The following is a 26,484-nucleotide window of genomic DNA, read 5'->3' as shown; positions in this document are numbered from 1 at the left end:
TCTTTTCTTTTCCATGTTAACTTTTGGTTTTACAGTTGAAATCTCATTCTTGTGTCTATTTCCTTCTTTCTTTTGGTCCTTGAATTTAGTTTAGTAAATCCTGCTTGCAACCATAGGAAAAACAGTATATCTTATTGTCTGAGGGAGCTCTACTTCCAATACAATGAGAACAATGTAGTTTAAGCCAAAAGAACTGAAGAACATTTGTTCCTTTAAAAGCAAGCACAAGTTCTTCTATAGTTTCCATTCTGCATCTAATGCAACAGATGTGCACTCATAGGACGCGTGTTGTAGAATATACAAGGCCAGTGCTCTCAGGAGATGACTAGCAAGGGTTATCCTCAGCCTGGTGATTCTCAGCAAGTAGTGGACCTGAACTAGGGCTTATCAGTGATATCCTGACCTCCGGGTCAGAGTTTATTGTCCTGTATCCTGAACTGGAAATTCTATTGTTTGCTCTGCAAACATAAGACAATAGCAATGTCTTGGATTTAGCTGTGCAGCCCTTCACTTTCTCTCCTAATAATATCACCACATTGTTGCAAAACCTGATTGCATTGTTCCCTAACGTTCCTTGGCAATTCAGGTTCCATCTGCATCAATTAGCTTCACTGGAATGGAGTTTTTCTCTTTTTTTCTGCTATGTGGAATGTGGCTTGTAGGGCTGCAAAGAGTTGTTGAAACTTTTAGTTAGCCTGAAGTGTAACTGGATTACACCATATAGCAGTAGACAGACTTTTAGTTTATAAGTTGGATTAAATGAATTCTTCTTTGGCTCCAAGGATAATAAAGGCCAAAGATTAAAATTGTGGCAGCTTTGAATTGATTTACCAGCAGTAGATTGTAAAGCAGACCAGATCAAGGAGGCGTACAGTATTGCTTGCTACGCCATACTTCTCTTCTGATAATAAAGAGAAGTTTAAATCTTCGGGAATGTCAACTTGAGGATTGTATTTTATGGTGTATCCACTTACTTAGTGTACATACACCTGTGTGTTTTTTTTCATTCCTCCTCCAAGTCTCTGTTTGTGATGTAAGAATAGATGTTGATAAGTATGGTAAAGGTCTATTAGTAACTAAGCAATCTTGGTCATTAGTATCGAAGTCTTATAGTTTTAGCTCAAAAACATTAATATTCCTTACACTGTGTTAATCTGCCATGCCTTGTTGAAGGATAGCAATAGTCTTGTTGCAAGTCTCAGTAAGCCTTTAGTGTTTTCTGGTATTCAGAATACCATTAAATGTCTTGCCCTGGCTTCTTTTAAGGCGTCACCGTGTCTGCAAGTCCCAGAGAAAGAAGCCTGCAGCAGAATTTTTCGGAGGAATTTGTGCCACCTGAGAAGCCACCTCCAAAGCAACAGTGGATACCTGATGACACTGAAACAATATGTATGGTTTGCAAAACTGAGCGCTTTACTATGGTAAGGAGCAAAAATTAAGTTCTCAGAATGGTGATCACTGAATGTGAATTGTTGCTCATGGTGTGCTTCTAAAATTTGTTTTTGCACAGTGTACTTAAGCAACTACATTGGCGCTCTGAGGGAGAAGATTAATTTGAGTTTTGAAAATGTACTGGCAGTCTGTTACATTGGCTAGAAAAAACAGAATTTATTCAAAATGTTGCTTTTGAATTTGGAAGTGGCTAAGGTTATGTCAGAAAAACAGTTTACTGTTTCTGACTTTTTCAAGAGGTAATTTAAGTATCTTGGTGATCAAAGCTGGGACAACATCAGCTGTAAAAAGTCCAAGGCTGAAGCAAGTATATTTAAACCCCAGTTGTTCTGTGTGTTTTTGCTGTTTATTTTTTTTCCCCTCCCTTCTTCCCTTGCCATAACCTCCCTGGTAGGGAATTCTGTCAGTGAGAATAGATCACTTTATAGTTCCGAAAAGTCTTATGACGTGCTGTTTCCTCTTGTCAAGTGAAGTAAGTTTACTCATGAGTGGAGGCAGACAGATGTAGGAGGATGCAGTGGAGGCATGTATGGCGGAGGACTTGAGTAAATCCTTTCGTTTGCCTACCCATGACCTTGTGTGCTCAGTTTAACAGACGTCATCACTGCAGGCGCTGTGGCAGGCTGGTGTGCAGTTCTTGCTCTACCAAGAAAATGACAGTAGAAGCTTGTAGAGAAAATCCAGCTCGTGTGTGTGATCAGTGCTATAGTTACTACAACAGAGAACATCTGCCTGGCTTGGTACAAGACACAAGCATGTAAGTCTTTCCATTCTAGCTCTTCTCAATGGAATGAGGAAAAACTCAAATCCTGGTTCTATCTGGATATTATGATAACATCAGGTTTTGTGGCAGACAGCTGTTGTGTGTTAAAGGGACTACTGTACCTCAGTTTACTTCTCATACTGGAACATTAAAAAGCCAGTCAATGAAGTTTTTTATTTCTTTCTTTAAGCATCAGTTCATCATTAGACATAAAAGTTGAATGCTTTTTTGGAAAATGTATTCAACAAAAGCTGCTACGGTAAGTCACTAAGTTGCTTTCAGTTTATTCAGCTCTGGATTATTACTGCATGGTGACTGGTTCTGCTGCACATATCATTGTTTTAATGCTACTCCGTAGTCTCTTGATTATGACTTCTTGAACCCAGGGAGATTCAGAATCAAGTTCACAATTAGGTACATTTTGAAACTGTGCTCTTAACGAAAGGGCTGCCAGCTGCGATGACAGATTTTTATGATGTAGTTGCTTTCAGCTGACAAGTACATTGAGATTCGTAGGCCAACTGATGAAAAATGTGAGTTTTACTAATCATGACCTCATCAAGCTGGCTACTTAGAAGTCTGGCAGTATCAGCAATCTTGCTAGAAAAAGCAGATCTGAGAAAATGAGCAGTCACCTGTAGGTAGATTAGCTAGAGTTGGAATGGTTGTTTATGCTATGAGATCAGGTCAGCAGTCAGCAGAGCCTAGCTGTGAGCTTGGTTACATCTTAAGTGCTTAAGTGTTTGGTTTTTTGAAATCACCTTGTTTGTATTAAATAAATAAATAACAAAAAAAACCCACACACATCTAAATCTTAAGGACAGAGACCTGCATCCCTGAGAATTCATTTGAGCTTTGATGTATTCTGATATTGGGCAGTTTTTGTTCCCAATGTTGTCTTCGCTATGATAGGTGCAACAGAAGGTTATATTCCTACAGAAGGATATAAGAACTAATTACTTAGTGTAGTAGTGTAGTTGAAACACGTTATTTAGAGGCAGAATCATATATTTCCAGACAGTAGAGGGTAGGGACAGGGAATAGGTTGGGAAGGGTAGGGAGAGAAATACTAGATTTTTACAGTACATTGTTCTGAAAAGGCTAGCCATGTTGATCCTTTTCAATTTTTTTTTAACATATGTTTTCTTGTGTGTGCTGGACTAGGCCTGATGTTCCTTCTTTCTATTGCAGCACAAAGGAAGACCAGGATGAAGTGGAAGGTAAGTAGTGGAGTAGTATTAAAATTCAATGTTTTCTGAGCCTGATTGCCAGTGGAGTTAGAGGAGGCAAGCTGACACATCTAGCTGTAGCTAAAGGTTGATCAAAACTTCAGTTGCAAAAATTTCAATGGTGTTTTGTATGAGCAGGCTGAAATTAAGTATTCCAAACTTCCATTAATGGGAGTACAGTCATGGGGAGATTGCATTAAGAGTAGGAATTGTTAGCTGAGTACTGAGCTGTGGCACCCTCCAAACAATTGCCAGGAGAAGGGTCAGTTGGTGATGAACCATGTCTCACTTTAGAGATGGTCAGTGTCTTGGAATATGAAGTCAGTGAGGTGTCCCTACTGAGGATCCGACCTATCCAGATCTTGTGTAGACAAGTTCATGCAAGGTGAGTTCTCAGAGAGAAGCTGCACTTTGGGTAGAATGCAAGTCACTTGAGATATCTGTCATTAGAGGCATGAGGGGATGTAGGACAGTACCACTTGGAGCACCCAGTAGATGTCGCTAATTTCTTTTTCACCTGGAATTGCCGGTAGATGATGGTGTTTCTTTGTTCTAAGATCAATTTTTTACTTTCTCAGGCGTTTTTGCTATTTTTCCAGCTACAGCAGTCATTATCTGCTGCAGATTCCTACTTTGTCAAGCTGTTTTCCACCATGTCAGGCTGTTTGGTGTGGGTTTTTTTTTTTTTTTTTTTTTTTTTTTTAACTTTCCAGATAAGTTTGTTGTTGCTTTTTCTTTTGCTTTTATTGAAGATATCTTGGGATGTCTCTGGTTCTCAGCTATCCAGGTGCACTTAAAAGATGCCAGCTGCGCTTCTGAAGGATGTTCTGGGTTCCCAGACTTGCAGACATTTCATTCTGTATTTCAGTAGGTGTCATCTTCTGTCAGTAATTTTCCCGTTATGGCAAGGTTGCCTTTACGGCTGCTCTCATCACATATTACTGGCAGTAGTTTTTGGTGAAAGGATGCTGATGATAGTTGAAGTGGGCCTAGGTACAGTTTGATAGCTTTCTGAGGAATGGAAATGTTTCTGTAATGTGTGTGGTGGACAGATGATACTGACAGGAACTGGTAAAACTGAGGGATCACTGTTGACCCTGGAAAGGACCCTGGAAAGGCTGTGGGAGTACTCTGCATCATGAGTCTTCAGCTTTTTTTGTTGTTATTGTTGCTTATATAGTGATACTGTGTACTTTTTTTCTTCCTGGCTGCAGAAACTCCTAATAATGAATATTCCACAGTGGTGCGAATACCTAAGGCAGCTGCCCTTGAATGGCTTCTTTCCCTGAACGAAGAGGAGAACGAAATTGTACGCAGTGAATTTTACTATGAACAGGTGAGGCCTGGAGAAGGAGAGTTTGCAGTTTGCTGGAGAACTGCCTTAACAATTGTTTGTCTTTCTTTCCTCCAACTGTCAGGCTCCCAGCTCTTCCTTGTGTATTGCCATTCTTAGCCTGCACAGCAACAGCATAGTGTGTGGCCACCAGCTGATTGAGCACTGCTGCAAATTGTCCCAAGGGCTCACTAATCCTGAGGTAGATGCTGGACTCCTTATGGACATCATGAAACAGTTACTCTTCAGTGCCAAAATGATGTTTGTAAAAGCTGGAAGGAGCCAGGACCTAGCTCTCTGTGACAGGTGATTTATCAGATGTTCACTAGGATGTATTGTCTTCAATGGGGAGTAGAGAGTGGGAGAGTTCCTTCAGTTGTGCCATGGGCATTTTAAACAGGAAGGGAAGTTCATAATGTAAGAATAAGAGCTCAAGTGACAGAACTTCAAGTATTTTAAATATGTAATAATTACTAAGAAAATGCTCAGAGTAGGAGAAATAATTTGCAGTGATTGGGGTAAAAATTTTACTTCTGTATTTTCTGCTTTCAGTTTGTATTTCAATTTACAATTCTAAAGCTGTGCTTGCTGAGAACTAGCATATTAATCTTTCCTCAGTTTTTGTCCTGGAGGGCTTAAAGTGGCAGGTGCAGTGTATGAATTTCACACACACCACTTTGATTTTTATAATGTTCGTTGAGGTCTGCAATTACCCTCTTCCAGTGCACCACTGCATGTTAGGAAGCAAAAAAAAAAAAAAAAAAATAACCTGAATGAGAAAATATGATGGATAGAGATACCTCGTATACTGGTGAGTTAGAACTACTGTTCAAAGAGCTGTCTTTAACAGTTTTCCTTTAAAATTCTTTGTGTGTATGTCAATAGTGAAAGCATATGCATTTGTTTAACTTGTTTTCCCCCAGTTACATCAGCAAAGTGGATGTGCTGAATATTTTGGTTGCTGCTGCCTACCGCCCAGTACCATCTTTAGATCAGATTCTTCTCCCAGCAGCAGTTACGAGATTAAGAAATCGGCTCTTGGAAGCAGAGTACTATCAGCTAGCTATAGAGGTAATGACAGTAGGAAGATATGAATGTTAATCATCTTTCTCTGGTGACTTTTTTTTTTTTTTTTTTTTTTTTTTCTCCTCTCTCAGATGGATGGGATATGTGTGAAACAGACAACATTTAAACTGTTACAGACTGGGAATAAGGTTTTTAAACAACAAAGAATCTTTTCTGAGTGCTGGAAAAAAGGTTTTTTTGAGAAGGAGCATGTCTTCTGCTGTGGAGCAGGCTCCTAAAGGGAAAGATAGGGGTTTTGTTTCCTGGTACAATTAAAATTAGAATGGGCTAACTACATGGAGGAGTCTTACATCCAGTAGAAGGGCTGAGGCATCCTTTGTGGCAGGATTTTATCTGAAGTTTGTGTGTTTGATCTGATTTGTCTGTAATAACACAACAGATATTAGTAAGGCACCTTTTACAAGAGTTTACTTAGAAATTGGCAATAATGGCAAATCTGTCTATTGGAGCTCATTGGGTGTGGTTTATCTTCCCCTGCTCCCAGTATTTTCTAAGTCTCTTTATGGCATTGCAATTTCTTAAGAAGAGAATTATAATTTTTAACGGATGATTTAAAAAACCAAACAGAAATAAATAACATATTTGAATAAAAAGGTTTCATGTTTAAAGGCAGACGATAGACTAAAAAACGTCAGGAATAAATTTGATCAGCAGACTTAGAAGTAAAAATTTCATAGCAGTTCATGAGGCATCTGCTATTGTTTTGCTTTTAAACCACAAACTCACAGTTCTTTATGCAGTTTTTCTATGTAAAGAAAAACAATTGCTTCTTAAGACATTTTCCCATCAGAAACAGATTGTCTTCTAAGTTTTAAAACTGCTGAATTGAAGTTTTCCAGACATGTGATTACTTAACCTTGTATGATTGAAAACATTGATTTGGGCATTACGGATGTTTCAGTAGATGACATTTCATGCAATAACCTAGGAATAATCAGCATGTGATGTTTATGTTTGTTCTAATGGGAAGTACATTTTAGGAAGGACATCTATATCACAGTCACAGACTGCAATAAGCCAGCTTTCCTATTTTCTGTATTGCAGTATTAACAAATTGTTTTGAATTTAGGTTTCTACAAAATCTGGGTTGGATCCAAGCGGAGCATGGCATGCCTGGGGCATGGCTTGTCTTAAAGCTGGAAATTTAAGTTCAGCAAGAGAGAAGTTTAACCGATGTTTAAAGCCACCAGTGGATCTAAACCAGCTGAACCACGGTTCAAGGCTAGTCCAGGATGTGATACAGTACCTGGAGTCCACGGTGAAGCCGGTACTCATTGCGGTGAGGATCTTCTGTCTGCTCTTAGAGCATATAGCAAAAATAGTTTGCTTTAATACACATTTTGCAGCAATGCATGATACAATATCGGGTACTGGTTTCTTTCCCTCTTTTGTTACCTGCTGTAAGCTAAATATCGTTGAGAAATTCACGAGCTGCTACCTCACAGTGAATTGATGACTGAGCAGCGGATGATAGGATTTTTTTTTTTTTAGTAACTGGGGACATACTTGGTACATGTGAAAGAAGCTATAGTGGTTGAAATATTATTACTAGAGTCTCAGAAAACTAAACTTCATCCCACCAATATTTTGTTCTGCTGCAGTAATGGTATTTCTCTGCTAAAGCACTAATGTAGCAGGAGTTCAAAGCTGAAGGTACAGATGTGAACTCGCTTGTTTCTTCGTTGACAGGGAGCACTATTATATGATTTGGGATGAGCTCTGGAAGTTCTAACTAGGTGCATTAAAAAGCCTTTTAGTATTAAGTAACTACAGAATCGTAATGATGAAAGACCTTGAAAGAAGTATTTTCAAAAAATAAAAAAGCCTATTTGAACTAGGTTATTGAAGCAGCTGCTGTGGAGTGCTGTGTTGTGTTTAATAAACAAGCTTCCTGTGCATCCCTGGAAAGAGAGTTGTGCTAGCTGCCACAACTTTCAGCATGTCTGTTGGTAGCACGGCTCCAATCTAGTGTTTATTATAAAAAACATTACTGGAGATTAACCCCTCCAAAATGATGACTGTTTTAAGGACAACAACAGAAAAACTTGGTCTGGTTGGCAGTTGAAAAGAAGATTTTCTAATTAGTTGTCACCTATCACTGATTCTATTCTAACAGCAGGACGATGATTACTTTGCCACACTGAGGGAACTTGAAGCAACATTGAGAACGAGAAGTCTATCCCTGGAGATGATGTCTGAAGGGAAGGTTCAGTGTAACAGCTACTATCAAGAGTGCTTGTTCTATTTACATAGTTATGGCACTAATCTGGCAATAATAAGCTTTTACATGAGGCATGACTGTATGAGAGAAGCACTGCTTCACTTGTTAAATAAGGTGAGTAATCCAGTGTTCCATCACTTAAAATGAAATTCAGAAAGTAGTTGGGAGGTCTTCAAGACCAGTTGAAAATGACATGGAGTATCACAGCATTCTGGGTGCTTTTATGCACAGGCGTTTTTCAGTATCCTGAATGTTATCTCTCAGGCTATTTAGTGACTATCTATAATTCAGTGATATAAGAAAATAACACAGGTCTTTAGGCCTTGTATTTAATCTCTCTTCCTCATTGTGTTGAAACAGTGACTTCTATAGAGAAGAAAAGTGCTCTGGTTTTCCTTTGTAGAGTCACTATTATCAACAGTGCTTTTTTTTTTTTTTTTCCTGCAAAGCTGAAAATTTGTACCCATTGTTAATACAGTTTAGAATAAGGAAGACTTTGAATTCCAACATGCTGATAACTTGAGACACTTTATCACAGTGGCTCTGTCTGTTGGTACTGCTTGTTTCATCAGACGCCTATGTTTGCACTTCTGGGTGTACTGGAAATATGAGTAAAGGACAGAAATCTAGAAAAGCCAAAAAATGGTTTCTGATTCTGACTGCAGAAAACTGTATATAATAGGAGGGCTTAAGAACAACTGGATAATACAGTTTGGTTGGTATTTAATGACATTTAAGTTAGGAAACTACTCCAATGAAGTTCTAGCTTCATTTAGGCTGCTTCTTAGGATGTGTGTTGATATGAGTTCATTACATTTCCCCACTTTGAAAACTCTTGAGTGCGTGGGTGGCTGGGGAAGGAGGAATGAAGTTTGTATTTGTATGTTTCTGTGATTGTTTCATTTAATATTTTTTATTAATTCTTGTTGACGATGTACAACTGTAAATACTGAATTCCATTATCTTCAATTTGCTTATAAGCTTTGTAATAAGTTGTTGTATAGGCTTTGCTTTTTCATTATGTCATCAATCATTCTGAGCTTCTATTCCAATCTGCATGTTAAAATTGTTTTCCAAATGTGTCTTTTATAGCACTTTAAAGTAAAGTTGCATGTTTTGCTGGTGACACAGTTTTGTGAGTTAAGGAGCAGACATTGAAACTGCTCTTGACTGACAGTGGGGGCTTTGGGCATGGATGCCAGTAGTGATCATGTGAACTAGAGAGCAAGAGTTATTACCTTAAGACCATAAGGTACTGAGTTTCTGGCAAAACATTTTGCAGTTGAGTGTTTTTGAATCTTGTTATAAGAAAAAAAAAAAAAGTAATAAATCCAAATCATGCCTTTAAAAAGTTTATGTGGGAGTCAAGAAATAACTCTTGCTTCTTTCCATTGTAACGTTAACATACAGGTCTGGATGATGATCAGGGCCATGAAGCACAAGGCATATAGGAGGAGAGTGGTGGAGATAGTTTTCTTATTTGTTTGTGGTGGTGGTGGTGGTTGTTGTTTTAAGTTTGATGAAGAGCAAGCGAGAAAATATCTTGAGTGCTGATTTCAACCATTTCATGGGTGATGGTGGAAATGGAGTCAGGCTTGTCTTGCGCGCATGGTACAAGAAGCAGTGAACACAATTTGGAGCAAGGGAAGCTCCAGTTGGATACATGGAAAATGGGAATTTTTAATTTTTATTTTGCAATGAGGATATTTAGACATGGGAGCTGGGGCCCGAGAGGCTGCTGAATCGCCCCACTTGGTGATGCTCAGAATCTGACTGGACAGGTTGAGAAACCACTGTTTTGAGCAGGGGTTTGAGCCACATGACCTCCAGAGATCCCTTCCAGCATGAGTTATCTGCTGATTCTGTGATCTGTCACTTGATAATTCTTTTGTATAAGGGAGATCTATGTGTGACAGCTGCTTTGCTTCAAGACAGCTTTCTGATGTTTATGTAGGAATCCCCATCTGAAGTATTCATTGAAGGGATCTTCATTCCAAGCTACCAAAGTGGAAAGCTGCATATGTTGGAGAACTTGCTGGAAACCATTGATCCAGGGCTGGAGAGCTGGGGGATGTATTTGATTGCAGCCTGCAAATACTTGCAGAAAAAGAACTACTATCACATTCTGTATGAGTTACAACAATTTATGAAGGTAAGTTGAATGTTTGCACATCTCTTTCAGAGAGATGCTGAATGTTTTCAATCTGTTGTTTGTTTACTGTGTCTGCTTTGTTTGAGCACTTCAGTAGAGACAAGGATTAGAGAACGTGGTTTCCTCTGATCCATCTTAGCACACAGTATATGTCTTCTAGGATCATGTTCGTGCTGCCATGACCTGCATTAGATTTTTTACTCATGGAGCAAAATCCTACACCGAACTGGGAGGCAAACAGACATGGCTCATAAAGATCAAGGACCATCTCAAAGTCTACCTGCAGGAGGTCTCAAGAAGTTCAGGAAGAAAAAAAATGGTATACACTTTCCGGAAGAAAATGTCTGCTACAGATGTGTCAAGGTATCTATAAGCAGCAAGCTACATTTTGGTTAAGGGGAAATTCAGACTTTTTGTCTTAGTGATTCTGTTTGGGTTGACTTCAGCTAATGCATCCCAGTTGAGCTTGACCCAAATTTGGCTAGCTAGTTGCAATTATAAGATTCCCATTACTTTTATATTACTAATAATCCTGTAGTTTAAAAGAGCAAAACATAATGCACAGGCAGATACATTTTACTGGCTATATTTGTTTAAATTTTAATTCAACTAACAGGTGTCAGACTTGACTGAATTCTTAAGTTATGAGTGTCAGACTTGGCTGAATCCCTGTGTTCAAAAATCAGATTGTAAATTCAGCCATATATCTCTTGCAGTTGGTTTTCTTAGAATTTGCTTTCCTTTCATGTTTTTCAGGCTAGACATTAAGCTTAAAGTTGGTGAGGGAGTGAGTGTGAAGACATCAAAAAGAGGTAGTGGTTACTGATTTGGGATCCACTTTCTGGATTCCAGATTAAATGGTCTGGTGGCAATGTGACAAGGGGAAACAGTTCTAACCTAAGAGGGGAGATTCAGGTTAGATTTTAGATTGAAATTTTTTACGCAGAGGGCATTGAGATCCTGGAATGACAGGTTATCTGGACGAGCTGTCACAGCTTGATGGAGTGGATGGCAAGCCTACTCACAGCAGAGGTGTTGGAACAGGATGGGCTTTAAGGTCCAATCCAGTCTGTGATTCTCTGAATCACTCTTTAGAATAATACAAACAGAGCCTCCCTGCAGCTTTCATGTCTTGAGTGCATAAATCTATGAAGAATTTATTGCTGTAGATTTGGCTACAAAAGTGAGATAGTCCAAGGGTAACTAAAAAAATTACTAATTACTGTTCACAAATAAATATGGTATTTTGAAATGTGTTGATGGAAGTAGTAAGTTTAAAAATGATAATTAACACTTTCTCTGTTACAAAATCAAGTGAGATTTGTTTTTTCCTTTGTTCTAGACACATCAATACAGTTGATCTGCAGATGGAAGTAACTAAGTTTTTGCATCGATGTGAGACCTCAGGAAGCTCTCAAATGGCAGCTTCTTCCTTGCCAACACTGTTTGGAAATAACAACATGAAAATGGATGTTGCTTGCAAGGTATGTGCCACTATTTCAAACAGAGCATTATTTTTTACCTTTGGTGCCAATGTGATACACAAGTTTAAACATTTGATGGTTGGAGCAGCTTCATGAGCAGATTCCTTGTGCATGTACACAACCTACAGTTAATTAAGAATGGATGCTTTTTTTTTCTCCACATGGCAGGGAATACTTTAAACACTTAAGCACTGTTGCTCAAAATTCAAGCTCTCAGAAGTGGAGGATCCCAAATGCTGATAGAAATGTGCCTTTTGATTGTATATTGTACTTGTTTTGAGGCAAGGCAAATAATGCTGCTGCTGTTACCTTCCTTAACTTCAGCTCAGCTTCATCTGTTGCTTACCTAGCATTCCACAATGAATCAGTATACAGCAATAGACCTTACATTTCCTGCACTTCTTGTTGGGATGGTGCAGTTCTCTGTTGAAGTAATTTCATGTCTTTTGTCCTCTAGACAATATCTATAAATGTGAGCATTATTATTTAACTGTAGATTGCAAATAAAGGATGTGCATCCTCAGAGTTGTATGATGCCTTTCTTTTCAGGTCATGTTGGAAGGCAAAAATGTTGAGGAGGGATTTGGGATTGCATTCAGAGTCCTTCAGGTATGGTAGAACAGGTACTACTATTAAAAAATATCTTTCTGCAAACAGCAGCTGTTTAAGCAAAAGACTGTTGTTTTTTTTTTTTTTTTTTTTGCCAGTTGCCTTCTAATCCACAGAAAGGGAAAATCTCTTAGGAGAAAAGTCAGTAGTTCAAGTCTTAAACGTGCATGTATTTGGAAGAAGTTTGGTAAAGAAAGGAAAGTTCTGCTACAGTAGGACACCTCCAAGTTAATTGGCTTCTACAAATGAATTATGTAGAGTTTTCCCTTTGTCTTGCACCTTGTTCAGTGACTTGATGCTGGCAGACCACAATTACTGTGTGAGTAGAGAGCTCTGACATGTTAGGTCTTTGCAGTTTGGATAGCCACACAAACACACCAAATATCTCTCATTGTTCTCTGAACTGTAAGAGAGCAAAGCTGAATAACTGATCACTGTTTCTGGGGACCTCACCTACTTCGTGTCTGGGTAGAAGTTGAGATGCTTGCAAATATCAGTGTAGAACGTTAGCTCCTGAACTTTTCTGTTTTGCTCATTCCTTTGTTGGTAAAGCAGTCTGCTAATTGGGGTAGTGGTGGGTTGGGTAGAAAAGGTCTTTTATCAGAAGAAATAAAACTGACTTGCTGTCCTGGAAAAGGTGACAGTGCCCTTGTTGAGCAGAAGAGGTGCTAAAGGATATTGCTTCATGTCGTGCAGTCTTGTTATTGTCTCCCATACGGGACAAAGGATATAGCATGGCTGCTTCTGGACAGAGGTGGCCCACTGAAGCAGTATCTGTGGCCTTGTTGCCTGTTACGTTTGTGACCAGTGCATGGTGGTAGGGCCTGCTTCTTTCACAACAAGAAAGGCAGAACAAGGTAAAGCACCTGTCTGGACTGTGAAAAAAAACAAAACAACAACAACAAAAAAACACAGCAGCAGCTGTTGCTACTTTCCAGTAAGAGATGGAGCAGTAAGTCCAACTGCTTACCATCTCTTCTATTTTCTTTCCTTTTTTTTTTTTTTTCCTTATTCTTTGTCTTCATAGCAGGATCAGTCTTCAGCTTATATTTCTTTCTTCATATGAGAGAGATGTAATCAGATGCCTTTAGTTTTCCAGGGTGGCTGCTGTCAAGGGATATAATGGGAGCCTGCTAAGTGAGGTAGAGGTGGGTTGGGTAAGAAAGATCTGTCAGAAGTAGTAAGTAAAATTGACTTTGCCACCCCAGGAAAGGAGGTGACAGTGTTCTTGTTCTTGAGCAAAGCTGAATTTTGGCCAGCTGATTATAAAGAAGCTTTGAGTCAGTCCTGAGCAGTGGTGACTTGAAAATCAGAGGCTTTTTTTTTTTTTTTTTTTTTTTTTTTTTTTGAGCATGCTATGATATTTTGTCCTCAACGGAGATTGTCTTATTTGTATAGGGTTGCTGAGACTATACTGGGAAAACCTGCTGACAGTATTTAACATGTTCCTCTGGTGTTCAACCTACCTCTAGGATTTCCAGCTGGAGGCTACAGAAGTGTACAGCAAAGTAGCCAAACAGCTGGTGAAGCAGCAAAAGTACAGTGAGATTCGGCAGCTACTCAAGTGTGTCAGCGAGTCTGGAGTTGCAGCCAAGAATGATGGGGATACCATTATCTTAAATTGTCTAAGTGAATTCAAGAACATACCTGCTGAGGTAATTCTGTCCTGCCTGATACTCCTTTTGAAATACAATGGGTTGTATACAACATAGGTTACAGGGACTACTCTGTAGTGCCTGTGTTGCCCTTCTAGTGACTCTGATATTCTGGCGTGTATTGTTTGAAGGTGGGAGTGTGTTTTCCTTTCTTACGCTCACTTGTCTGAGAGAAAAAGATAGATTGCTTAGTGTGCTCCTATGCGGCGCTTCCCAGGTGTTTGTGATAGAGAGAGAACCTTTGTCTGACAGGACCCTGCCAAATGCTCTAAACTGGAGTGGGAGGGATGGCCTTCAGTGAAGCTTCCCTGGCTAATACAGAGTATGTATGGAAACAGAAACATTCTGCCTTCATAGGAAGCCGTTTTAGGATTCCTTTTACCTAGCACAGCATGTTTTCTGTCCCAGTGAAGGAAGCATAAGTCACAGAATCTCAGGTTGAAAGAGACTTTGAGAGATCATAGAGTCCAACCATCCACTAAACAGTTACCCTACAATAGGTTGCACAGGTAGGTGTTCACAAGTCTTGAATATCTCCGAAGAAGGAGGCTCCACAACCTCTCTGAGCAACCTGTTCTTATGCTCTGTCTTACTGTAAAGTTCTTCTGCATGTTGGTGTGGAACTTCCTGTGTTCAAGTTTTGGGCCATTATTCCTTGTCTTATTGCTGCACACCCCTAACTTGAATGATAGAACTTCTATGAGGTCAACATCTTGTCCCCTAAGTGTTCTCTGGGGAGGCCCCAGAGACTTGGGAGGCAGAAGAAGCTGTGGTAAAGGGAATAATTTATTTTATAAATAAATTATTAATATATAAAAGGATTTTATATTTTCTACATGTGTGGCGTTGGTTGGGATAAATGTAAACATCTAGCTGTCATCTCAGCAGCTATTTCTCTAGGCAGAGCTTTGGTTCCTTAAGGAATAAAAGTTTGCAAACCATTGTCGCTTAAATGTGAACACCTTTTCCCTTTTTGGCTACAGGACCTCGATAATCTGATTCAGGATATGGACAGTGATGAAAACAAGGTAAGTAAAATCACAGTAAGAAGAATTCCTTTAGCAAGAGCTGAACAGGCCAGTCTTGAACCCCAGGATACGTGCTCTCTTCCAGCATTTTCTCTCTCATCCTCATTCAAATAAAGGTTTTGAAGGCTACTTTCTAGACTGTAGAAATCAAAGAGCTGCTTAAGGCTGCGGTGTTTTCAAGTGTAGAACTGCGAGATGAAAGAACTGATCGATCTTTATCCTCATAGTTCTTTGGTAGTCCTTGGAATGAGAGCTAGGCATTAGTAAGACTGGAGGAAAAGTATTTCCATGTTAGCTCTGAGATGGCCATTTCAGCTTATCATTCTTTCAACATTTAAACTGCTTTCATTGTGGTAAGGAGTTAAATGATAAAATGTATATCAGAATTGAAGGTTTTTTTTTTTTTTTCTTAGAGGAAATGAGGCCTGCACTAATTGATTTCTTCGTTAGCTTAAATACCAGCCTGCCAAGCTTCTGGAAAGTTGCATATAAATAAGGAAACTCTGAGTGCATATTTGTAGATGAAGTGGCTGTGGATCAGAGTTACAAACTTCTGTAGATCCCAAGTGGCATAATTAAGGATAAAATGTTAAAATTTCTGACTCTACTCTGTCCTTTTCCAAATGACAAACTTGGTGTTTCATGTAGACTGAAAAATGGGCTTTTAATTCATTTTATGAATGATTTATTATTGAAATATTCATGTATTAGCTGCTCCAGAAGAACAACAGAAGAGCAGTAGAAGGCAATGACTATTTTATAATCTTTGCCATGGGGTTATGGAAACAATGCACAAAATAAAATTACTAATGTATATTTCTTGGTGATCCTTTAAAAGAGTTTCCATAAGAGACAAATTTAATGAAATTTATACATCTGTTTATCTTTTATATTGGGATCTACACCATGCAATACTCTGCCTCATGTTATGCTTATGTTGCCTTCTATGACAGGCTCTTGAGCAAGATAGTAATCCAGCGAATCCTTGCTTATTTTGTTAGCTTACCTTAACTTTCTAATGGAGTTCTGCCTGCCCTTTTCCCTCCAGATTCAAGCCTACCTGATGTGCAACAAGTTGCGTTCTGCATATCTGGTCTCGGTGAGACAAGAGAAGAGCAGAGCAGTGCAGCTTGTCCAGCATGTGCGCCAGCTGGCCGAGAGTAGTGGAGAAGATGTTGTGCACGCCATCTGTACCCAGTGGCTCACAGTGCACCAGCCCAAAATGAGAAATCGGCTTGGCCAGGGCAGCAGGAAATGACATTCACCGTCATGCAGGAGGGGAAGACTTCAAGACTCCTTAAAGGCACGCAGTGCAATCGCTTGGTAAAAGGGAAGTCTTCTAACTTGTGTCAGTAGCAAATGGAAGCTGCCAGTGTGCCTCTGGTTAAAAGGAAGGGAACTAAATTACAAGTGCCAGTAATCTCACAAATAGTCACTACCTCAGGGTGTCTTTTGGCCCTCTTTAATTTGGGTAGGGGGAAGGGTGGCAATTTCAAACAGAACAAGCAAGATTTTTTTAGGTCTGTGAAAGAGAGCGCTTGCGTTTTTTAGAAAGGCACTGATCTTCCCCCCCCCTTTTTTTTTTATTTCTAATCCAGACAATCTGCATGGAGAGAACAGAAAAATCTCAACAGCTCAGTGTAGCCTAGAGTATAACACTTTCTGTGATTATAGGTTTCCTTTAGGATTTTTTTGAAGATTTCAGAGATCTTTTACAAAGACTGAAATTCAGAGATGGTTGTTTTTAAAATCTCTACACAAACTATTGCTAACTTCTTTCCCCCACTCCTACCCACTGCAATGTGTTCAACATCTTTCTTACTTTGTTGGACAAAGTACAAACTGATTCTTCATGGCAGGTTTCTACTTCCCAGTTGCACTGTCTGAAATACATATTGCACGTGAGTCCTTACAAAATGGATAAAATTGTAAGTGGCATATCCTGCAAAGGGCCTACAAAGGGAAAAATCCTTTAAAATAGTTTTTAAAAAATCACCTACCTCTTTCTTTGCTATAATATCCAATAAAATGTCGTGATGCAGCTTTATCACTGAGCAGATGCCAGTGAACTTTAGGTATGGCAGAAAATATGGAAAGATAGAGCTGTGGCAAAATTTAGCAGTCTGTATTCCTGTCACACAGGAATTTTAGATTTTTTCTTATGAGAATAACCTGTCCCTGTCAGGTACAGCAGAATGCATTAACTAGACATACTGTGTATATTATAATGTCAGGCCGGAGTGTGTTAGGACGTGTGAAAAGGCAGTATTTTATAGTGCAAGGAATGGAACAGTGGCTCCTATGCTAAACTTGTGTGTGTGGTAAGGTGCTTACTGTGACAAGAAACAGAGCAGAGTTCTTAGGTTTAATCAGCAAACTTTGTGTCATTTCTGCATTGAAGGATGCTGAAACAAGCAGCTGCTGCTCTGCAATGATGACTTGGACACGTGAAATGAGCAGAAGACAGACAGCAGTAGGACCTTCTAAAAGAAACAAAACTTAGCCACAAGAGTATGTTTGCAGTTAATTTTTCCTTCAGCACAAGATGGGAAAACTAGTTCACTTTTGTTGTAAACTGTTTAGCATTTGACTGACTTTTGAGGAAACAGAACAGTTTCTGCAAGTAGTTTTAGTACATAAATAACTGAGACTGTCAAGTATGGGTTTTGTAATGTCTCCAGACTCGGTGCAGTGACAGAACAGACTTTGATAGCATTGGGAAGGACTTGCTCCATCCCCTCTGGGTGCTCCACTGCTACCACCATCTCTCCCAGAGGCGCAGTATTCACTAGAGCAGGGCTAGAAATGTCTCTCAGCCAAGTCGTCAGAAATGACCGCATTTAGATGTTAAGAATCTCCCAATCACAGATTTGCATGATCTCATTAGTGAGCAGTACTGATGAAAGCTGCTTCTGTTTTCCTGGCCAGACTGACCTAGCTTGCCATCAGCTTAGAGCTGTTAGGCTAATCCTAAAACGTGACACTATCCATCTATTTGATGACTTCTAGCTCTCTAATTATGGGGGGAGGTTCTACTGTTCATGGGTATCCAGTTATGCTTTGCTGTAACACTGTTCTGCTCCAGTTCCTTACAGCTATATAGAGCACAGAGAGCGGAGTTCGTCATGCAGACCGGTCAGTTCTGTACCTGCCTTTCCTCTCAACTTCTTTGCACTGTACTTTATGCACTTTATAGTGTTTGTTGTAATTTGATGTTCTTAACCTGGAATTGTAGGGAATGTTTCTCTTACCAGCAGAACTGGAATTCTGATCCTGACCAACTGCCTTTTGTCATGAATAGTGCAATTATCAATGGTTTGAATTTTTGAGCTTCAGAAATGGATTGAGTACTGCCAATTTAAAAACTCTATAGAAATGACCATGGGCTGTTTACAATGAGGGGGGTGTGAAAAGGAGAATAAAGTGTTATGACTGAAAGTTTCAATATATCTTGTTTGCTTTTCACCTCAGCATAGCAGAGTCTTTTATTCTAGATCTGTATTTTTTTTATGTGGCTATGTTCACCAGATGAACATGGGGAAGAGTTGCTGTCATACCAAAGTATGCCTTTGCTATAACATTCTCCATATTTAAGAGCAACTGTGCTATCATCACCTCTTCAGAGGTCACCTCGGTAGCTAGCTCGGCTTATATGTGTACTCTGGCAGACTAGTAATTCTCTTCAGGCAGCTTTGCAAGCTAATGCAACTCTCCCTTACAATACTCCCTTTAAGGCAGCCAAATGAGCTTAAGCACTCATTTTACAGATTAACCTATAAGCTATAAATGACTTAGCCAAGGTCAGAGAGTGAGGAGACGTCCCTCTATGGTAATATGTGGTTAGGTCTTATAGTGACTCTAGGATCTGATTAATTTGTTTGAGAAAGACACTGACCTAAAAGGGGAAAATATGGCCTAGAGATGCTTTCTGCTTTTTTTTTTTTTTTTTTTTTTTTTTTGGTTGTTCCTGAAATCCCCTTTGATCAGAGCCTGCATGGTAGGTAAACAATCCACTGCTACAGTGTTGAGGGAGGAAAAAAGGTCAAAAAAAGCACAGGGAGAAACAGAAAGGGACTTCAGAATATCAGCTAAAATTATTATTTTTTTACATTAGTAAGGCAGTGCAGATACCAGCAAAAACAAGTGAATTGCATCATTTCTGAAATTTTCTTCAAAAAATTGCTGTAAAAAGGAAATGGCTTTATTTAGTATTGATGGGAGGTAGCATGGGACTGATGTACGTGGATAGCTTCCAGACATCATGAATCATAACATGAGCGTTTGCTTCCCAACACTGGTAGTTGGTCAGAGGAGTGTTCAGACATGGGTCTAAATACTTCTGGATTTTTTTTTTTTTCCAGAAAAAGATAATCCTGTGAGCTATGGCACTTGTTGAGTTAAGCAGCTAAAAAAACCCTATTTTTCAGAAACAGTCTTGGATGATGAGTCCCATTATATCAATTTTCACTAGAGCTCCAAGGGAGTAAGCTCATGAGGACGTGGATTGACTGAGCTGCCTTTTGACCATGCAGGCTGTATGGTACAGTGAGGTCAGGCTGGTAGCCATGGCTAGCTGTGGCCCATAGCTGCTCGGATTTGTTTTCTTTTTCTGTCCTGTGACTAAACTGACCATAATATCAGGATAGCACTGGCCCCTGCTTCAGCTACTTAGCTCAAGGTAGTTTGCTGTCAGAGCAAATTCAATGCTAAAGCCTCAGTGGAAATTAATTGTTTTTCAGCATAGTTAACTTTCTTTTTAATTAAATCTGCTTTTTTCCAGGTTTGTAAATCACTTAAGTACAGCTTAGATTTTTATTAGGACAAGTTTTATACCATCTTTGCTTAGTGTTTCCACAGCAGAGATTGTTAACTGTTTTGAATAAAATAACTAGCCACTGCCCAATTTCACCATTCCTGCAGGTTTTAACCTTCCAGCTAGCTGCATTGACAGCTGTGTTCCCAAAAGATGAACCAGTCTTACTTCACAGGCTAGAGGTGTTTAGAGAAAATGGAAAATAATGCTTGATCCTAGTTAGGCCAGCACTTGTTTCTGAGTGTTTGTGAGCATTTATATTACATATAATTGCCAGAAACATGACAACTTGTACTCTGCCCTGTCAAATATTAGGAAAAAAAAATGACCTTGTAAATCTAGTTTTTAACGTTTTACTATTGCTAGCATGGAAAAAGAGACTAAAGCAAAAAGCAACTTTCAATGCAGGTGAGCTAAAGCTAAGATGATAACCTCCATTTCTATTCTAAAGCCACAGGACAACAGCCTCTAGCTGTTGTGAGTTACCAATGATTGCTCACAGTATTGTTGCTCTAATTTTCCAGCTACAAAAAGGGACGCTTTGCTTTCTAATCTCAATCATTAAGTGTAGCATTCCAGAAAATCATACTGGACTGCATCCACAGAACCATCACAAGGGCAGCTGAAGTACCAGTGTTCTTGGCAGCAGTGCTCTTCCCAAGAGTAGCATCACTGTGCTCAGCCACATACACACAGATGGCTGCACTGCTCAGTCCCATTGGATGCCGAGGAGCTCACAGCTCACATTCCAGAGCTTCTTTGCTGTCTCATCATCCCGACCCCATGGAGATACATACGCTGGCCGGCAATCACTGTAAGAGGAATATTATTATTATTTTTAAAATCAAAAATCTCTAGCTGAAATGGCTATGATAAAGTGAGGGAATTGCTTTTAATCCATGAAGCTTCAAGACCAAGTAAAGAAGGGTAGGGAGGGTGGGAGTTAGATTGGGAAGAATCTTTCCTGGTGGCACCAAAAACTAGCAATTAAGTATAGCTCTATCTGCCACCTTGATGTTTACAGAACTTTATATTCTGCTGTATACTCATCACTGTGAGTTCTCATTAGTATTACTAAAAAAGATTATAAATGCTAACCAGGCTGTGCAGGAGTACTTCTCTAGCAAATTATAACTAAGGTCCTCAAAGAGACCTTTCGAAACTGGTTACCCCGTCCTATTCATCCCACTGTATTGCCACTGCGTGAAAGGTAAAGCTGCCTCTGAATATAACACTGTAATAACTATGTATGGTTTCACATTAATGCCATTTTCATTATCCTCTGAACTACAGCCCCTTTCTTCTCAGCTCCTGCAATCTGGCAGTACGTTGTCTGGACTAGGGATTGTGTGTTCTCATCTGTAATGCTAGATGCTGCATGTTACATAGAAATTTAAGAGAACAAATGAAATTGCATCTAATGAAATGTAAGATTTCTATCCTTTCTAGTGTTCTTATATCCCAAAACACACAGTCTCTGATGCTCCTGAAGACTGGCAGGCTGCTTGTTTAATATACATACATTGCCTGGAAAGTTGAAAGGCTTTCAGGCCAATCCAGTGTAAAACCAGGCCTGTGTGAGATTTACTGTGAAGGCTATTACTTTCCTATCAAGTTCAAAAGTCTGCTTTTTTATGACTTTAAAATCTACCAAAGCTTTCTGTACTCTAGTGCAGTACCCCACTTCTATTCTCAGAAAAACAGTGAGTCTTGCACAGAAGATTAAGGCATCTATTTATATATTCAAGTCCGATTAAGATAAACAAATACCCAAGTGAAGATCAAAGTCATTACAGAGACTAATCTGCTTGCTTATCACAAGAAAGGAGAGCTCTGAAAAGAAACTAAGGCTTCAGTATTGCTGTTGCAAAGGCAACAGTATTTTTGGGGGGAAAAAAAAAAACACCAACTATGTTAATTTCCTAAATACAGTACTGTTTTACTGCTCTACACCCAGCAAGAAACTGACATACACAGCTAAAGGAAACTGTTGAAATTGTAGTTTCCAAATTTAGGATGATGACGACTTAGAACTGTATGGAGCTGTAGATTTTTAAGAGAAAAGACATGATTATGCAGTGTCCTGGAGTAGGTGAAAGGAAATTAAGAAACAATCAGGTTTGTAGAGAGAGCTACAACTAATGGTTTAATACTTTGCAGGCAAGAGTGATAAGCATCCCAGCAGGCGTCTCTTGTAGCTGATGGTCTGTCACACTGGAGAATCAAGTTATTTTTGTCATGTGCCAGTCCCGAAAATCTTACCTTCTAGCTCTACAGCACCACCAGACCTCCCCTCTCTTTGGGTGCCCAGGCCCTTTTTGCTCCAACAGGGTAAAACTAAAGTGATCTCTCCCTGACTGCCTTAGGTGACCTCATTAACTAAACAGCTCTACTGCAATCTAAGGATTAGAGCGCTACAGTCGTGACAGCCTTTCCTGCACTTGGAGTCCACTAATACTGCTGGCATGAAATAAAGTGTTGCATAGGTCAGAGATCCCTTCTAATGCAGTATCATCTTCAAGAAATCTAGAAAGGATAGTGCTCTAGTATTTCTCTCACCCACATTCCAGTAAGATTGAGTTATACCAACCACTTATGTAATCTCTTCTTAATAATGACAGTAATACTCATTTTTTCTTCATGGTATATCACTCCATCAGCTTGCACCCACCTGAAATATTGTCCTGTCACAGATTCTAGCTCCTCTGCTACTGCACAGTACACACTGGTCTGAGCCCCTTCCCATGGAGTCTTCAAGAAGAATGAAAATATCCTCCACAGCCATGACATTACAAATGAGTGCCGGACCAGCTCAGAATGGACAGAGCCAGGATGGAGAGAGTTTGCTGTGACTTTAGTGCCTATGGTAAAAGAAAGTAGCCCAGGACAAAATTAATGTGTCACATTGCCTTTAAACAGTGGACTAATATCTTCCTCAATTCCACCTGCAACTATTCTGCAACTTACAGAAGAACTGCTGTGGATAATGGGAGTGTTAATGAAATTTTTAGTGCTACTGCTTTCTGGAGCACTCCCTTGTCCCTTCCAAACAGTGCTGTCACTACATGTCTTCTGCACAACAGTGTACGAGGAAGCCTGATGCTCAAACAGGAGCAATTTCTATTGGGCTTTAGACAGCAAGAGATTTCTTTGATTTACTGTACTACAATTAGAGAAGATACTGCTTAAGTTTACAAAAAGGACTGAATAACAAGGCCGATACATATGTTGTGACTTAAGAGATACTGTCTAGCCCTGTGCTTCTATTTTACAGCCCTTCACCACTGAAGGCAGCTACAACTGCCTTAGTTTGTCCACAAGAGATTGCAGTTCGACACAAGTTCCTTTGCTGTTGTTTTTCCCTCTTCAAATTCTACTCACATAGCACAATTGTGTGCTTAGATGCAGCCAGTTTTTGACAATTGCCAAATTAAAATCAAATCCATTCAACTGTGTCAGGCCACTGACCTCCCATGCCCTGTTGCTGTTAAGATAATTAGTGCTTTAAGTTTCCTAGTTCCATGGATGAGATACTTTTTCCCTTCCAACAGAGAGCTCTCAGTGACCCTTGTCTCAAACCATTTCATTTTTGCACAGGCGTTTTTTTTCTGTCCTCTTCCTTCACCCACACTGCTCAAGAGCCAAGGAAACCACTCTCTGCTGGGACTTGCCTTGCAGCCGCCTTGCCAGCTCTCGGGTGAAAAGGACATTGGCCAACTTGCTGTGACAGTAGGCGAGGCCACGATTGTAGCTCTTCTCGCCATTGAGGTCATGGAAGCGGATTCGGCCTCCGTGATGAGCCAGTGAGGACACGTTCACAATGCGGGATGGTGCAGACTGCTTCAGACGCTCCAGTAATAAGAAGGTTAAAAGAAAATGACCTGGGGGTGAGAAGAAATTCAGTTCTTCTCTGAAGGGTTTCCCCACTGGAATCACAAAGTACTTTCAATGTGCTTATTATGAGCTATAGCTTTCCTCCTTCCATTCTAACCACAAGAAGGAAAAATGAAAGCACCTGGAAGCAGGATTTCCCACTGGCTTTTTCCAGAGATATGAAATGAAAACCTGACTCCACTGGCCTTACCAAGATGATTCACTCCCAGGTGCATCTCAAAGCCATCGGCTGTCTTGGAGTAAGGGCATAACATTACCCCAGCATTATTAATGAGGATATGAAGTTCCTTCTCTTCTGCAAGAAAGAAAAAAGACATCAATCATTAAATACAGAGATGGAATACAGACACAAGTCAGACAAAAAAGAAAACCCATGCCCAAGTGGCAGCCACACTGCTTCTGTAAAATAAGGATAACTCTCCTACCATCAACTCGCCCATGGCCTCCGGCAAGCTCCTGCTGTAAACCACAACAGCCAGCATGGCACAGAGATGCATGGGTCAGGAATCTGATGTTAGCTAAAAATCCCTGGCACCATAACAGAACTCCCTTCTTGCCTGAAGACACCAACAATAACAGAGGGTGGGGCTGCCTTCTCATTTTTCTGCCTTTGCTCAGAATAGATATTGTTGCACAGAACAATTCCAGATACTACAAATGAAATGCATACAACAAAGGGGAAGATGCTTTCATAGTCACATCAGCAGCATGCAGCATTGTACAACACCCTCAATTTCTGCTTTAAAACCCATGATATGCATGTGGTCACACAGGAAGTCAAAAGCAGCGTAGGAATAGAGCAGGGCAATAGTCCTCCCGAGGTACGCTCTGTTGTACCCCTTCCTTAGCTCCAGAAAGCAGACAGCAGTTGCTGGCAAAATACGCACACTGAAAACAAGGATCCAGACGTCATACCTGCTAGAAAGCTGTTTGCAAACTCCCGGATGGACTTTGTATCAGCCAAGTCCAACTTTTTCACAATGACTTCCTGATTGTTTGTCTCAGCTCGGATTTCGCGTGCTGCAGCTTCTGCCTTTGCTATGTCTCTGCAGGCAACAATCACCCTTGCGCCTGCAAGGAAGAAAAGGCAGAACACAAACGGATGTCACTGGGGCACACTGCACGGCCAGAGCTGGGACAAGGGCCGACCACTCAATGCTTACAATGTATTGTTTCCTATGGAACTGACTTCAGTTCAGGGGAGAAGCTAACAAGCACAAAAACTCTTCTCATAGATTGTTAGCTCCAAGCCAGCCCAGAACCTCTTTTCAGACAAGGAAAATGCACATCTGAAGTGCCTCTGTCCAGCTTCTCCCAGTCAGGTGAGTGCACTGCTGCCCTGGTATGGCCAGTTTGTACATGTGGCACTAAGGCCTACAGCACACAGAGATGCCTGGACTCCAGCCAGAGCAATTTCTAACATGGGTAGTTTCACTGCCTTGATAGTTACCAAAAAACATTTAATTTTAAAACGTGAGCAACTGAAACACAACAGCAGCAGATCTGAGCCATTTCCCAGCCCCAAACAAGGATAGCCCTGTGACTCCAGGCACTTGCCTGGTCCTCTCCAAGTGGCCATAGTGCTGAGTATTTCCACGTGCTGGGACACGGTGTCAGGGCTCAAGCAGTGAAGGCAGCTGAGAACTGGGGAGCTGCACTTCAGGAGTTACAGCCCTGTCTGTGGGAACTTCAGAAGGTGGCTCTCAGATGGAAGCACGGCCCCAGGCTCAGTAACTCCAGGGGCCATCAGGCTCCGCACCACAGTATGTGGTGCCAGATCACATCAGTTCCAATTAGCACTGTCTCTTCTAACTGCGGTTAAGCTAGGAGAAGGGATTAGCAGCTGCTGCGGGACACCGCGCATAGAGAATCACGCAGCGATCCTGCCTTGGGCGCAGAGAGGAGAGCCGCACCCGCTCGCAGCGTGACGCTGACTTGCCTCTCCGGGCGAGCTCCCTGGCGGTCTCTTTCCCGATGCCGGTGTTGGCGCCCGTGATCACCGCCACCTTCCCGTCCAGCCTGGCCGCGGACCCGCACCGCCCTCCGGCCACGTACCGCCTGCAAGAGAGCGGCGGGACTCGAGGGCGGCTTCGACTTCACCAACAGCTCGGGCACCGCGGCACAGCCGGCCCGGGCCCGCCGCAACGCCCCGCTCTGCCCGCGCCGGCGGGGCTACGGCTCCCATTGGCTGTCAGCGGGGCTTCGAGCGCCGCGGCCAATGGGCTCCGCGCGGCGCCGTGGGGCGAACCCTGGCCACCGGCGCCCGACCGCCCTGTGCCGCGGCTGCCACCGGCCTCTCGACGGGAACGGCGCGAGCAGTCGGCTGCCGCCACTCAGACACCGCCGCCGGAGCGGCGTTAACAAAAAAGCCCTTTGTATTTCTCCTCCCCCCAGCAAAGAATCGAGCGAAGCAGCCCAAACGCGAACCCCGACGGCACGGAGCCCCCGCGCGGCTCTCCCCAGCGCCCCGCACCTGACATAGGGCGCCGCCGCCAGCATCAGGAGGGGCACGGACACGGCAGCGCCCAGCACCGCGCACCAGCAGCTCGGCATCGCCGCCGCCGGCTCCATCCACGCCGCGTCCGCACCGATTGCGCCCGGAAGAGCCGAGTCCACCCCGCCCGGGAACATGGGCGATGGCCGCGCGTGGGGCGGGCAGGGGGCGGGCCGGAGCACCCAGAGGCGGGGCCGTCCCGAGACTGTGTGAGGCCCTGCGACTACAGCTCCCGGCGGGCAGCGCGCTGCTAGGCCCTCCCTCCGCTGCG

The 26,484-nt window shown here is 41.4% G+C and overlaps 2 protein-coding genes across 5 annotated transcripts in view; one reads left to right on the top strand and one right to left on the bottom strand.

The window, feature by feature from the left end:
* Window positions 1–18,457, top strand: part of ZFYVE26 (zinc finger FYVE-type containing 26) — a 46,316-nt gene extending 27,859 nt beyond the window's left edge. For 2 of the 4 annotated variants that reach the window (XM_042813996.1, XM_042813995.1), the window contains exons 27-41: window positions 1,267–1,421; window positions 2,040–2,209; window positions 3,407–3,435; window positions 4,659–4,780; window positions 4,863–5,083; window positions 5,701–5,848; window positions 6,933–7,142; window positions 7,980–8,198; window positions 10,039–10,236; window positions 10,397–10,599; window positions 11,579–11,720; window positions 12,270–12,329; window positions 13,802–13,984; window positions 14,968–15,012; window positions 16,061–18,457. In XM_042813996.1, coding sequence (XP_042669930.1) covers window positions 1,267–1,421; window positions 2,040–2,209; window positions 3,407–3,435; window positions 4,659–4,780; window positions 4,863–5,083; window positions 5,701–5,848; window positions 6,933–7,142; window positions 7,980–8,198; window positions 10,039–10,236; window positions 10,397–10,599; window positions 11,579–11,720; window positions 12,270–12,329; window positions 13,802–13,984; window positions 14,968–15,012; window positions 16,061–16,270 — 2,315 coding nt within the window. In that variant the 3' untranslated portion in view covers window positions 16,271–18,457. Of the gene's footprint in view, window positions 1–1,266; window positions 1,422–2,039; window positions 2,210–3,406; window positions 3,436–4,658; window positions 4,781–4,862; window positions 5,084–5,700; window positions 5,849–6,932; window positions 7,143–7,979; window positions 8,199–10,038; window positions 10,237–10,396; window positions 10,600–11,578; window positions 11,721–12,269; window positions 12,344–13,801; window positions 13,985–14,967; window positions 15,013–16,060 lie in introns of those variants that run through there. The other 2 variants (XM_042813997.1, XM_042813998.1) reach the window with 2 other exon arrangements.
* Window positions 18,458–19,082: 625 nt separating this feature from the next.
* LOC122157831 (retinol dehydrogenase 12-like) lies at window positions 19,083–26,351 on the bottom strand. The gene is made up of 7 exons (XM_042814000.1): window positions 26,193–26,351; window positions 25,659–25,777; window positions 24,635–24,790; window positions 23,910–24,014; window positions 23,497–23,706; window positions 22,497–22,686; window positions 19,083–20,637 (listed from the first exon to the last, which is right to left on the bottom strand). The coding sequence occupies exons 1-7, from the start codon at window positions 26,348–26,350 to the stop codon at window positions 20,535–20,537; spliced, it is 1,041 nt and encodes a 346-aa protein (XP_042669934.1). The 5' UTR covers window position 26,351; the 3' UTR covers window positions 19,083–20,534.
* Window positions 26,352–26,484: the final 133 nt, after the last annotated feature.

Source organism: Centrocercus urophasianus, unplaced genomic scaffold (assembly GCF_019232065.1).
Source record: "Centrocercus urophasianus isolate 14NV4802_14NV808 unplaced genomic scaffold, USGS_Curo_1.0 seq_14, whole genome shotgun sequence".
In the NCBI taxonomy this organism is placed as follows: domain Eukaryota; kingdom Metazoa; phylum Chordata; class Aves; order Galliformes; family Phasianidae; genus Centrocercus; species Centrocercus urophasianus.
The sequence above is the reverse complement of the archived record's forward strand: the minus strand, read 5'-3'. Positions and strand labels throughout refer to the sequence as shown.